General features: G+C 47.2%; 1 protein-coding gene across 1 annotated transcript in view; it reads left to right on the forward strand.

The window, feature by feature from the left end:
• Nucleotides 1-6,863, forward strand: part of LOC146181417 (uncharacterized) — a 94,255-nt gene extending 87,392 nt beyond the window's left edge. The window contains exons 3-4 of the mRNA XM_084575786.1: nucleotides 423-643; nucleotides 6,710-6,863. Of these exons, the coding sequence (XP_084431912.1) occupies nucleotides 423-643; nucleotides 6,710-6,863 (375 nt within the window). The remainder of the gene's footprint in view (nucleotides 1-422; nucleotides 644-6,709) is intronic.
• Nucleotides 6,864-13,443: the final 6,580 nt, after the last annotated feature.

A 13,443-nucleotide genomic window follows, 5' to 3' on the forward strand; every position in this document is an offset into this window, starting at 1 on the left:
CATGTTTCGCTTTACCCTTCAAAGGACGCTTTAAGCAAAACGGTTAAGTGAGTGAGGCAGCAGACATGAAAGGCGTTACTTCTAGAGCAACTATAAATTTTGAGAAATATTCAGAAAAAAATAAATGCTAACAGACGTGAGCAAATTAAACCCAGCGTTTTATTAAAAACCCCGCCTGGTACTGCTGTTAACACGTCTTACAACCCCTGAAAAGGCTAACGCAGTGTTCCGCTATTCACATGTCGTCCTTTGTGGCCAAAGTTATCCCATACGCCACTCTTATCCATCGCCTCCGTCTGATAGTTGGAGCCGATGGTCTCACCGTAGTGGGTGGTTGACATTATCTACATTTGTGTGCCACCTTAAAAACCAATGCGGTCTACGAATACCTTTACTAATGCAACAATCTTCTACCCTTGCAGGCCTTCTTAAACTGGGTTCGTGACGAGAGGAACATGGGACACCACGTATTGTTCTGCATGAGCCTGCTGTTGGCCTGCAGCCTGACGCTGGCCCTGACCCTGTCTTGGCTGGAAGCTAGTCGGCGGATGGCGAACCTCTCGTGGTTGTTGTCGGTGCCCCTGGGACTGGCCCTGTTCCTGCACAGCTGCGTATGGGCGAGTTTGGCCGGCTACGGAATCTGGTTGGTGGGGTTGCTCATTGTAATACTTGAATGTGCAGACATCTCGATGAACCAGATTGTTCGGCGCTGTAAAAATATATTTAGTGCCTCTCGCGTAATTGAGAATAGACGTAAGATTAAACTGGTTATTGCCTTCACACGTGGTAAGTAAGGGTTTTTTTTGTGGCGTATAGGTCGCCACATGACGCTTTCCACAACACACGCCCTACCTCTGGCTTCATCTGACTCACTGATTCCCCTGACTCACTAGCTATGACATGATGGCCTTGAAATGCAGAGCGGGGCAGAAGCGTACCAGACACGACGCGAAGCAGGAAGAATGTACAAGCAGCACGTTCCACTGCTCCACGGGCGCGTGTACATCCGCCCGCAAAAGGGGCAACGCCGTGAGCAGTCTCTGCACCACAGTGATAGACTTGATTTGGAGTAGTATAGTATAAAACGTTATTCCATAAAATGAGACGGGGGTTCAGGGTTTGGGGTCTTTAGCTGCAGGTGGTATTCCTAGGTACAGGATCCCATCGGGGTTTGCTGCCTCTTCGGCCCGCTCTATCAGCGCTAGATGATCTTGCGGGTCGGAGCTGGACAGAAGCCGACTGTTGCCGACAGCTCGACTGATGGGTTTGTAATTTTGGGGTCTATCGGGCACCCCCGATAGCCCCATGTGGAGTGGTAGAGGGTGGCTATCTCTCCGCACCACACGTATTCTGGAGTGTATTGCGTAGGCAAAATCTTACGGTATATGTCGCGACTTGGGTAAGAGTTTGTTTGTAGCCGTCTCCAGGTAGTTCTTTGATGTCTTGTGAGTGTCTTGTGTGTGGGGAAGGGCGTACTCACGGCGCCCTAACTTCCAAAACATGGTGAGCTCTCCGTAGCTGTTCGCAGTGCTGTTGGTTTTTCCCCTTTTTCGTCTCTCGCTCGGTTTGTGTAACCTCGAACTATCGGGTTGAGGTTTCCCTCCACTCCTCCCTGCCTAGGTGCCCATACCACATTATCCTTGTTTTTCAGTTTTGTCGCCTCCCTGAGGAGGGTGCCGGCCTGCCTGCTTATCCTTTCCCTTAGGAAGCTTCTGCATGCGATTTGAAATACCCCAGACTTGCCACGAACTCCTGCGTCGAGCGGTGTTCTACGTGCATGATTGTGAGGAACCGTGGCTTTACCCTTGGAAGGTGCGGGAGCCGTAGCGAGCAGAGAACTCGTCTCGTTAAATCTCGTTTGCTGCCTGGATTTTCCTGTTTCAGCTCCTGGATGAAGCGTAATCGGTACCGGAATGACAGCAAATCAGGAGGGCCGGATGACAGGAAATCCGTTTCTGGATATCGGCTCTTTGTTTTTGGCACAACGTCTCCACAACGTTGCCGGCAACAGGAAACGGGGTCTAAAAGGATTTCATGCAGAAAAATATAATACCGGTCACCTGTGTTTTTTACTGTCAAGCAAGAAAGAAGCAACAAGAAATAACAATAAACTAAAAAAACTGCGTTTTTTTATCTTTTTTTTTTTTGGAATGCAGCTGTTAAATTTCCGTATCTGGATTACGTGCCCTCGGTCTTGTAGTTGTCGGTGCAGTAGTTGACAGCATAGTAGTTCGCTTGAGAGGCCCACTGCCAGTGGCCGAAATGTAATTACAGTGAAAGGAGAATGCATGCAAGAAAGGAAGAACTCTAGAGAAGGAGGGCCACAATAAAAGGGGAGCAGGCGGATGCTACGTGAGCGTGAGGAGGACGCTGGCGGAAGAGCGAAAGTGTCAGATAAGGGTAAGGTAAGATTCAAAGTGGAAGAAGATTACCTGGAGGAAGCAATGGGTGAGAGGCTGTGCATTATTTGTGCCGGGTGATGCGCAAACAGGTTTCACGTCGGCTCCACCAATATAACAGTGAAGAACTTGAAAGGCAGTAACATTTGAAGTGTGGTTGTGTGTGGGAAAATATAGATTAAGGTGTAACAGCGCATGGATTCCTCTCTCAAATTGCGTACCGCAGCAATCTGGAAACCAAATCATCTGATGAGCGGCGCTTAAATTTTGCAGCATCGGCTAGCGAAATTTTCGGCCAATTGTTTTCATACCTTCGTGTTAAGGGACGATGAGATGGGCGCGTCTGTTTTATACCGGCAATTATTAATTGTGCTTGCTGGCAAGTGACCTGGACGTAAACGCTACAAGCAGTGCTGCAACTGTGCGGCCCTCGACAGTTCTTTCTTACCAGCGAAGAAAGTGTTTTGCACCTATGGCGTTGGTACAAATTATTAGTGATTCGTTGCTGTACACCACCCGTTCCTTGGTTGTATTTTTGGCGGGCCAAACCGCTATTGCTAGCCATCTCTCAGTGTCGTCGTGATATCCGGCCGCGGCCAGTTTCGCAGGGGCATAAGGTATATGACAAGGAAAATTGTTAGAAATGTCGGATAGGAAAGCATGATGGTTCTAAATTACGATTTGCAACGTCTTCGCCGAAGGCATTAGAGCTGACGGAGCCTTATAGAGTTTCTTTTCTAAAATATGCATCTGGCCGATACTGGTAAACTTCTGAACCCCAGGTTTATACATGTAACAATTGTAATAGTAAATATACCGGGGATTACTACATAGCTGAAAATATGGTGCAGGGTATAGATATTTACGGAGATGAAGCCCAGTGTGCTGCGGCTCGTGCTTTGAATTGATAGGCCAAAGTCATGAAAGAACCAGCCCATGATTGACCATTGATAAAATTGCTTCTGATTGAGCCCTTTCATTTGTAAGCTGTGCTTAAAGGGCCACTGTCCAGGGAAGGCCGTTTTAAGCAAAGGAGCCCAGTGTTTCGATCAGGTACCGGAGATAGTCTGTGCAAAATTCTACAGTGACACGCGTGCCGCAAAGCATCGAAAATACAATTCAAAGCTCTCTCATGCTCGCCTTTGGGAAGCCAGCTTCCCCGTTTCCTGCGCTTGCCCGACGGGCCCCAGTAATGACGTACGTACCGCGAACGACGTCCATTGGTCCGTCTCGCTGACTGACGGGAGAAGGATGGGTGTCTACCGCTCGCTGCGCGCTTTTTCCTCGCTACGGCCAGACTGAATCCAGCGGCACGCGCTTCCTCGGCTTTTTTTTTTTTTCGCGCTCGCGGAGTGCCACGCCCCACGTCCCGCCAAACGCCGAGGAGAAAGGGGAATTTGTCTTGCGGAGGCTAGACGACCTCGGGCAGGAGAGTGAAAAACCTTTGCGAGGGAACGGAAGGAGAGAAGCATGAGAGATTCGGGTGATTGCGGTGGCTGTAACTGCGTTATTAGTTACTCTTTTCAAAAAAATTTTGCGGCCTTGCTTTCTAGGGGCGAAGTCTCACAGTCACCGGGGAACAAAATATTTTCGACTGGAGGGTGGACAGTGGGCCTTTAACGCTCATAAATTATTTACGTGTCGAATAGCGTTGTGCAGTAATCCGTCCTTTCTCGCAGCTAACTATTCATTATATGAATTATGCTAGCCCTACAATTGGTGTCATATTGCGGTGTCTGCAGCGGGGATCCCTCGAACAGGTTTAAAGGGGAAGGAGAACGGTAAGGCGAGAGTATACGTGCATCGGCTTCTGGAATGTGGTTGACAAGGTGTAATAATCCTGGCAAGAAGTTAACACGACAAGCCCCCTGAAATCCCAACCAACCGTAAGGTGGCGGAATGCAAACACCCGTGTGTTGTTGTTGTTGTTGTAGTGGTTATTTATTATATGTACAAAAGGAAAGAAAAGATGTGTGCCAGCCCCGGTATCTGCTATATCTGAAGCACCTGAACTGGGGCGGCGGAAATAAAGGGATAGCGAGGAGAAGGTAGAGGAAATCAAAGAGGTGAGCGATAGGGAGAAAGAATAGGGTAGGTAAAAATAAAAGAAATATATACACTATGGTACAGTATACAGTAGTTTGCTTGAGGCCCACCCGCAAATGTCTTAAGTCACTGAGCACTCGGCACATCGGGCGGGCCTCCGCAATAGCTCTGCGTCCAGGCAACGTTCACAGCGCACGCACTGGCCAACTGTACAAAGCACTGACAGCTGTCGTGGGCGATCGGCCGTTATTGCGGGAAATAGCACACTTGGAGCGTTCAGTCCCAGCGCGCACTATCTGGCGAGGTGAAATAGGCGGGTCATCAAGCCCGCCTGTTCGATGTACTGACACAGGCTCACGTGAGCTCGCTCGCGTACGCGCGCACTGCCCGGCGGCCACAGGAGCACAGCTACGCTGTCCGGGATTACCCCCTGCGCTCTGTAAGCCGCCAGCAACTCACGTCGTGGTTCGGCTAGAGAGGTGCAGCGCAGTAGAAGATGTTCGAGAGATTCTACCGCGTCACAGCCGTCACACACGTTACTAGTGGCAAGTCCGTGGCGCATCCGTCGTTCCCCAGGCCACACACATCCAATGCGTGCACGGAGGATCATTGCGCGTTGCAGCCGAGTCAGCGAGCGGCCGCTGACACTGTGAATGCGCTCACCTCTTGCGATGCGTGGGTCGGGGTGCTGCGTCCGGAGGTGATCGTCGATTACCGCACGCACATACTCCAAAGCGAGTTGCTCGTCGCTAGGAGGGAGTTCATGTGCTGCGGTCGCGAGCTCGTCGGCACGTTCGTTGCCCTCTATGCCGCAGTGCCCGGGGATCCACTGTGCCCGTATAGCGCAGCCACGCTCCGCCAAGCGCTTGAGACGCGCGCGAATCTGACACATCAGCGGAGTTCCCCGGCCGGTGATGTGTCAGATTCGCGCGCGTCTCAAGCGCTTGGCTAACTAAGGAATTTGGGTGCAGCAGAGTGGGGTAACGCGGCGATTGAAGTTGCCGCAGGTGCTACCGTTCAAAGAAGGTATGTCGAAGAATGCGTATACCTGCATGGCATACCTGTACACGCTATTACGCAACACTGTTAAAAGCGATCGTATTCGTCGGCCTTTCCTGTTCTTTTTTTGCTTGCGCGAGCTTTAATACACGTGTATTCGCTATTCCGGTAATTGGTGCGTCTTTTGTCTTGCACACACAGGCTAGAGTACAGTCGTAAGCCACCACATCTGTCGAAAACCGCCAGACAGGGATATATAACCACGACGCTAACGACGCCACCACCGAGGACGTAACACGGGGGGGGGGGGGGGGGGGGGGGAGCGCCACAGCAGCGCAGGTTACGACTGCGGCCTGCGTCACGTATTTTCTGCGAATGAAGCTATGCGTCCAGGTCTGAGCCGTGCCACAATGTTCTCCCTCGCTGCTTTCCCGACCCCCGCGCACACAGTATCATTTGCTTACCCTTTATAGCTCACCCCGTAGCAGCGATGCTCGAGGCGAGAAATGAGCATGATGTACCTGCCTCAATAAATACTTGCTGATGACGCTATAAACAAGATTTACGTTACTTGGGGGTAGAGTGTCCACCTGGATCGAAGTGACCTCGGGGAAGGCTCCATACTAACCTCCCCATTTTATCTCAAAGTGGGCAGGTCCTGCCAACTGGGATGTGGTTTCGCAGCGTCGCAAAACCTGACGACCAGCCAGAGCCCGGTCATGTAATCTGCAAACTATAAACTGCTGAAGACAGGGCCATGATTTGGCTCGCAAAACACCGATTATGCCGTCACCGGAGTATCTAAAGAATGGGGCCTTTGGGGCTTTTTCTTTGAAAACCATTCCCGGGAGAAATGCTTCCGTCATCCGGTCAGCCCGAGGATGGCCCACTGCACATATCTTAACAAGAAGCAGGCGCCGTCAGAAATACCACAGACGTCATTCTGTAACCCTACTGTGCGTCCATCTCCCTTCGCTGTAACTTGTGACCTGAAGGCTCTCACCTTGACAGATAATATTATTTTATTTACCCTTCAGATGCATACTGCAGGGATAGACTCCACACGAAAAGCTACATTTATGCAGCTTGGGTATGTTGGGATGCATATCGGTGGATTGAAAAGCGGGTGCCATGCAGCTCAAGCGAACGCTAATGTGCCAACACTAATTAAGCATATATATAAACTCAGTCTTTGCTATGTTTCATGCCATTGTAGGCAAACCCGTGCCCTCATGAAGACCTTCGTTCGTTAAATATTTCTGCAGGCAATATCCGAAGGCCTACTGGAATTGGAAGAACGAGGCACAGTTCGTGGTGAGCCAGCACCTCATCCGTATGACGCAGACATGTGGGTCGGGCGCTGCGACTGTGTCGCCAAAACCTGAGTCCACCCGCGACCATTCGGCGTTTCTGCCGTAATGTTGGTCCCCCAAAAATTTTATCATTGTATTCTCCTGTCGTCATTATAAAGATTTGTTCTATAGCCGTTCCACAGAGCTTCTCAAATGCATATCAATTTCTACTGTGGAAATGAATACATTAGCAAAGCGCAATATACCGCTGTAACTACGAGCAACCAACGAATATTCGCTACTCATGAACACGAAACAACTTTCTATACTCACGTGAAAGAATGAATGATGATATTAAAGCTGTATTGAAGGCGATAGGCATAACGTTTGTCGCAGAAACAGAATTTTTCAGAAAGATAATCTTCACGGTACTTCCCGACATGCATCCGATGAATAACATATGATAAACACTTCGTAGTTATCCATTATATTATCTTATGGGTCCACGCAGACGTGATGCCGCAATGTCATGTCACATCGCCAAGTAATCTGTTTTGTCGATTAAATGGCGTCATACAATAAAGCAAAGTTTCCAATGTGCATTAGATACAAGATAAATAAAATAGTCAATGGCTGTGCTCTAGATTCGATCCTAGGGTGACGCGAAGTAATCAGCTTCACTGGCCGCTACGTCTAACCATCTAGCCGCCATCACCGCTCCTTGAAATACCCGGTCCTAAACTGGCAATCCTGGCAGTGTGCTGTGCATGTTGTCGCAGTCTACAACTACGATTCATGTGCAAGTCAGTCCAGAAGGAAAAACACAGAGGTTATTGAACGAGCAGGTTGAATTTTGAACGCTCCGCTGCTGTGCTAATAAAAAAGGTGCCTTGTAGCGTTTCGCAACATGGATAAATCACCTAAAGTGTTAAGAGACAAAGTCTAGGTGTGCATTACGTTATTTGAAATATCTCATTTTGTTGCATTACCAATAAACATAGTAATTAGGTGGCTGTGTGTTAACGAATATTACATTTATCCGTCCAAAGAGACAGTTATGGCGACAATTCCTTTATAATTATGATCCGTTTGGCAGAAAATGCATGACTGACAACCATCACGTTTTTTTTCACACACTTATTTAAATGCGGTGTTCTCTCCTAAACAATTTACTTTGATGTATTATTTTCGAAAACGGCCAAATAATCAAGCATGATTTTATTTTCTTGATGTTTAAAGCGTTTTTCGTCCACCCATGTCTGGCACTACACGAAATAATTAGAGCAACAACCTAGAAGCAAAAACGGCTATCCTTATCTTGGTATCTCAAATGGTTATAAAACAGTTGGAAATAGCAAAGGTGCTGGCGCATTCAGACGGAGAGCACTGCCCAGAACTAAGAGGGGAAAATTGAAACTAGGGCCCGTTTTCGTAGTTTGCGTCGTTTTCAGAAGTGTCGTTTTTGCCTTGACCTAGAAACGTATAATGGTGGAAAGCCCCGGACAAGACATCAAATCCTGCGGTATTTGGACCCGTCGGATTATTTATTTATTTATTTATTTATTTATTTATTTATTTATTTATTTATTTATTTATTTATTTATTTATTTATTTATTTATTTATTTATTTATTTATTTATTTATTTATTTATTTATTTATTTATTTATTTATTTATTTATTTATTTACCCTAAAGGCCCAAGAGCATTACAGAGGAGAGTGGGGGTCGGGGAGCAAACGACAAGGCTGACAACGATGCGAAATCGGAATATTCACCCAGAAGCACTCGTCTGGCATGCGAAAACTCCAGGGCGGCCCAATTTCATGCTTGCAAGAGTTTCCTAACAGCGGCTTAAGTCTTTGCCATATTTAGCCAGGCTGCATTTTCTGCTTCTGTGTGTTCAATACATTGGTGACATGTGCAGTCTTTGGCTAATTTTGCTCCTACAAGGATTTGTGGCCTAATCAGTGCCATAAACATCGTACAGCCTTTGTAAAAAATGTAGAGCCCAGGAGGTCTACTTCTGAGCCGGTAGTGGCGCCGATTTAGCATTAGTGAATGTCCTTCTCAATAGAAGGTGCAAGAAAAAAGTTCTTTTTTGTAGCAAGAGATTTGGAACAATAGAAATGCATTACAAGCCGCACGAAATGGCTCAGAAGCAGATCCCATGGGCTCTACATTTTTACAAATGCTGTACGACGTTTTTGGCACTGATTAGGCCACAAATCCTTGTAGGAGTAAAATAACTACTGTTCAGCGTCTTTCAGAACATTGAAAGGGGCTCTACTGTCAGAGATAGATGGAAAACATGCAGTCTGGTTATTTTTGATGGTAACAGCACAGACGTCCAATTCCAGCTTGAATGCAATACGTGCCGACGGCGACACGTAGGTTTCCAGTGTTACAAACAAAAAAATGCGGCACCACCCTTCAAGCCAGTGCCATTAGGAACATTTTAATCACCGCAGGAATCCTAAGAAGATAGTATTTTGTACCCTGTTTGCCTTGTGTTGGATTGAAACCGTGCATATATATTATGAATTGGTAGAAACGCCACAGTGCTCTTGTTTGCTTCTAGCTTACAATTAGATAAAGATAGAAAACGCTCTTGTTACCCAAGCAACCATGTGTCAATATAAGGCTTCGAAAGCACCATTCTTTATTTCAAGTCCGGCTGACGCAGCAACTCTCTCTGCCCATTGCTTGCATTGCGACTGCTATCCGGTCTTTTCCCGCATTAATCTTGTCAGCAGAAGCACGAGCAAGGTGGAGCACAAATTATAGAAAACATGATGCAATAATATGAAAGTGCATAATTGCGTTATCGCAGTTTCCATTGCTTTGTTACAGAAGCAAGTATGTTTTATGTTTTGCGCCGGCACTAGAGATTTTTTTCCAACCTTCGTTGTTGTCATGCTTGTTTCGATTGCGTACTGCGCATTCTGGGATAGATTTCCCGATAGACAAACACGTTTAAATAAGGTGCAGTTCTTAGTCCAATCACCGTGTGCGCCTCGTCTCTTCGTCCTTCGGATTTTGACGAGGTGGTTTCTCAATGAAGAATATCAACCCAGACTGCTACTTTCTAGTTTTTCAATGTAGCATTTTTCCCTTCTCCAATGCATTTAACGCAAGGGAAATGTCGGGGTTAACATAAACTTTCAACAGCCTTTACTCAAAATTTTCCTTAAAATACATACCGCTAGTGTCGAATCCACGTTTTGCACATAGTAGACACTAAGTCGAATTCGTAACGTGACCTGTTCATGGTATACCAGGTGCCTAACCAATGCCTTCCATCTACGTAACAATTATAAGCCCTTACAGTCGGTCCCATAGAAGCCTCTCTCGCGATAACTTGGGAAACAATTGCACAAACAGTATGGAAGTCAAGCATGGCTTTGTCGTCAGATATTGCATGCGCCTGCACTCGCCTCGTCCTGTAGCGGCTGCAACCGGCGCGGTCTACCAGAGGAAGACAGCGGAGCACTCCCGAGCATGGCTCTCTCATCATGTCTGCTCAAAATCGGAAGGGCACATAAGCTCTGTGTTTACAGGTAAAGCGCCACATCGTTAATGGATCCCGCCTCTGACGCCGCTTGCATAGTATATACAAGCGGAGTCACTTTGGCACTCCCTTAAATGATTAATCTCTCAACAAATGCCTGTATTATCTCCCATATACAGTCATTAGCATACAATCGTAGGCTGCCACATGCCCTCTAAGACCACCCGATATAGATATAAAGCTACGCGGACCGAAGTCATGAATGGTCTTCCCTGCGTTTGGAGTAAGTGCGTCTAACCTGGAATACAAAAGTACTTATTTTAAGCCAAGTTCCGATGTCACCACACCATCTCAAAGCCGAAGCCTCGATCGGCAGCGCCTGGCTGATCATGTGTTGTAGTTACGTGGCACAACCCGATGAGCAGTCAGTGCACTATCGTGTCAATTCCCACCTAGTCTCTGCCAGGTGTTGTGCACGTTAATTCTCGCTTTTAATGGCGACTTTGATAGGACCGACAACGTCGACGGCCTTTTTTTTTTTTTAGAACAGGGCCTGTAATGCTATCACATTAATAGCTCATCGGACCCATGCGAGGGGCATTTCGCGGAAAGCCAGAAGCTTCGGGTCATGTTCAAGCTGCTAATAGAAGATGATGTAGCTAAGGTCAGCAGACCTCTTTCCAAAACTTGATACTAACAGTCGCCGAGAAGTTTTCGCAATAATCAATGTCATAGGACAAGAAAAGATTTAGTAGCGACCGCCCATCTTTTGTCCAACTTTGTAGTGATGGCTGAGCGTTTATGGCGCTCGAGTGGTCAAAAGAACGTGCGCACGATTCTGGCCGCAGTGGTAGTTTTACGATGGAGACGAAAACCAAGGCACCCGTGGGTTATGTGAGGTCAGTGAACTTTTATTAATCCAAGGTGGTCTAAGTTTCCCGAGCACTTCACTGAGACATCAATCATATTTTCAGTCACATTGTGCGTTGTCGCAAACCGAATGAAACGCAGTAATAAGGACAGTCTAACAGTTTCATCCTGAAATTTAGGCGAATGGTTTTAAGCCAATCGTTGTTGAAACTGATCGAAGACTTTGTTGCAATCCCCCAAAGCGTAGTGCCTACCAGGTGAGATAAAAATAATGAATATCATCCGGCCGAACGCAGCCATATGGCTAGAAGGAAGGCTGTTGAAGTAACAGCAAAATAAAAAACCTAGCCATATTTACGTATGCTCGAATACTTCGGTATGCCTTAGGTGGCTGGTCCAGGTCCGGCCCAACATTGTATTCATGTACGCATATGCGAGACAGTGTGCATGATCGTAGAAACGTTATCGAGCGTTTTTCGCTCGTCATACTTGCATGTCCGTATGATGCCAGGAAAACACGCCGTTGCACTCTACCTCAAGCTGAGGAAGAGCGACCGGGGGACCTTCGACGCGATGATTCGTGCGACGGTTAAAACTGCTCTAGGACCCCTGGCCAGAGCGTCTATAGAGCGCCTATTCCAACTTGGGATCCATTATACAATAGGGGAGCTGATTGAGAGCCACAAAACAAGTCAAATTGCTAGGCTGTCTGTACCAGCACCGGCAGGCAAGTCCTCCGAGACATTAATTTCTGGCTTCTCTTCAACAAATAAAACCGAGTGGACATTCCGGAAGTATGGAAAAACACTTTAACGGTTAAGCCGCTCTCCAAAAACATGAATTGGGAGTATATTCAGGGTAGGCGTGAAGCTAGGACAACATTTATACAAAGTAACTATGGCAGTAAGACAGGCACATATTATGTGGATGCAGCGGGATCCACCGAGGACGGCATCTGGACCGTTGCTGTTGTGCATGGATGAATGCAGATGATCGGGCTATCGGTAGAACCTAACGACGTGCTAATGTTGGAGTAAGTGACGACTACACTGGCCGCCACCCACTCCGACACAGGGCACATATGTCGGACTCAAACAGTCCTCTTGAAATTACGTGCGGGGTAGGATAGCGCCACTCGCCCGCAGAATATTATTGGCACATACGAGCAATTCATTTTCGGCTACTAGTAAAAAAACAGATTATATGTGTTCCCGGTCACCAGGGGGTGGATGGGAACAAGACCGCTCACTCAGCAACCCGAGCGTTTCTCCCCCGGTGTTCGGCTCAATCCGTCAGTTCTACCGAGGTAACCATACCAATCCCGCTCATAACTTACGCGGAGACTACAAATCGTTTACGACTCTGCGGGACGGAACTACTGGGAGCCGTCAAAGGTCTCGACAAATCTGAGGAGTGCCATCTTAAAATGGCTCCAAACCGGGTATTTTCTAAATCCAGCCATATTAAAACACATTGACCCGACATTCACGGGTAGGTGCAAATTCGGCGGGCAGCATGCTAACCTATATCTCATGGTGTTGCCCTGCCAGGAAAATACAAATATAAAGGATACAAAACAGCCAACTAGGCAGGGCTGGGAGGCGGCCCTGTCCAGCTCAGACCTGGAGGCCCAACCCTGGTCCAGAGAGCTCGGGCAGTGGCTAATGACGTCCCGGAATACGGTCTGCCATACAGCTCCACAACCATACCCAATACCTATCTCAAATCATTTCAGTGTAAATAACTGTTTTCTGCTCCTCCTCTTCCTCTGCTCTCGCTTAGATAACCATAATTCATGTCTATTTACGAACACGCTAGTGCGTTTAACGCCATGCACACTAACCGACTTGTACCCTTACCGACATATTGCTGCGAAAGGTAAACTTAACCGTAAGTATTAGACCTCTCATTTTAGAGTGCTGTGCTCGATATAAAAATAAATATTAGAGTCTGGTGATCTTCCATCGCCCGAACCGAGTAGCTCACGACACGTGAGGTTTACTAATCATTTAGAGTTACGGCTTTTACTTTTACGTTCAGAGCATATTTCATGTTTTCATACATAATTTCAATTTCTTTTCACGTACCTTACGCATAAGATAATGCTTTCCCTTAGAAAAACATCGTTGCAAAGTACCGTTGCGCAGATCTAGTAAGCGGCGCTATTCAACGAAAAGCTAGCACAGACCGCTCAGTAGCGGGACGTACGCGCTGACAGCAGATGCGTAACAGGCAGTCATGCGTAACACGACCCATTCCCTCGGAACGCCGCCAAACAGGATCCATGATGCGATGTTAGTGTATACGTCCCCAGCATAGGACGCACGCA

Source organism: Amblyomma maculatum, chromosome 8 (assembly GCF_055883805.1).
Source record: "Amblyomma maculatum isolate TAMU_Amacu chromosome 8, ASM5588380v1, whole genome shotgun sequence".
Taxonomy (NCBI): domain Eukaryota; kingdom Metazoa; phylum Arthropoda; class Arachnida; order Ixodida; family Ixodidae; genus Amblyomma; species Amblyomma maculatum.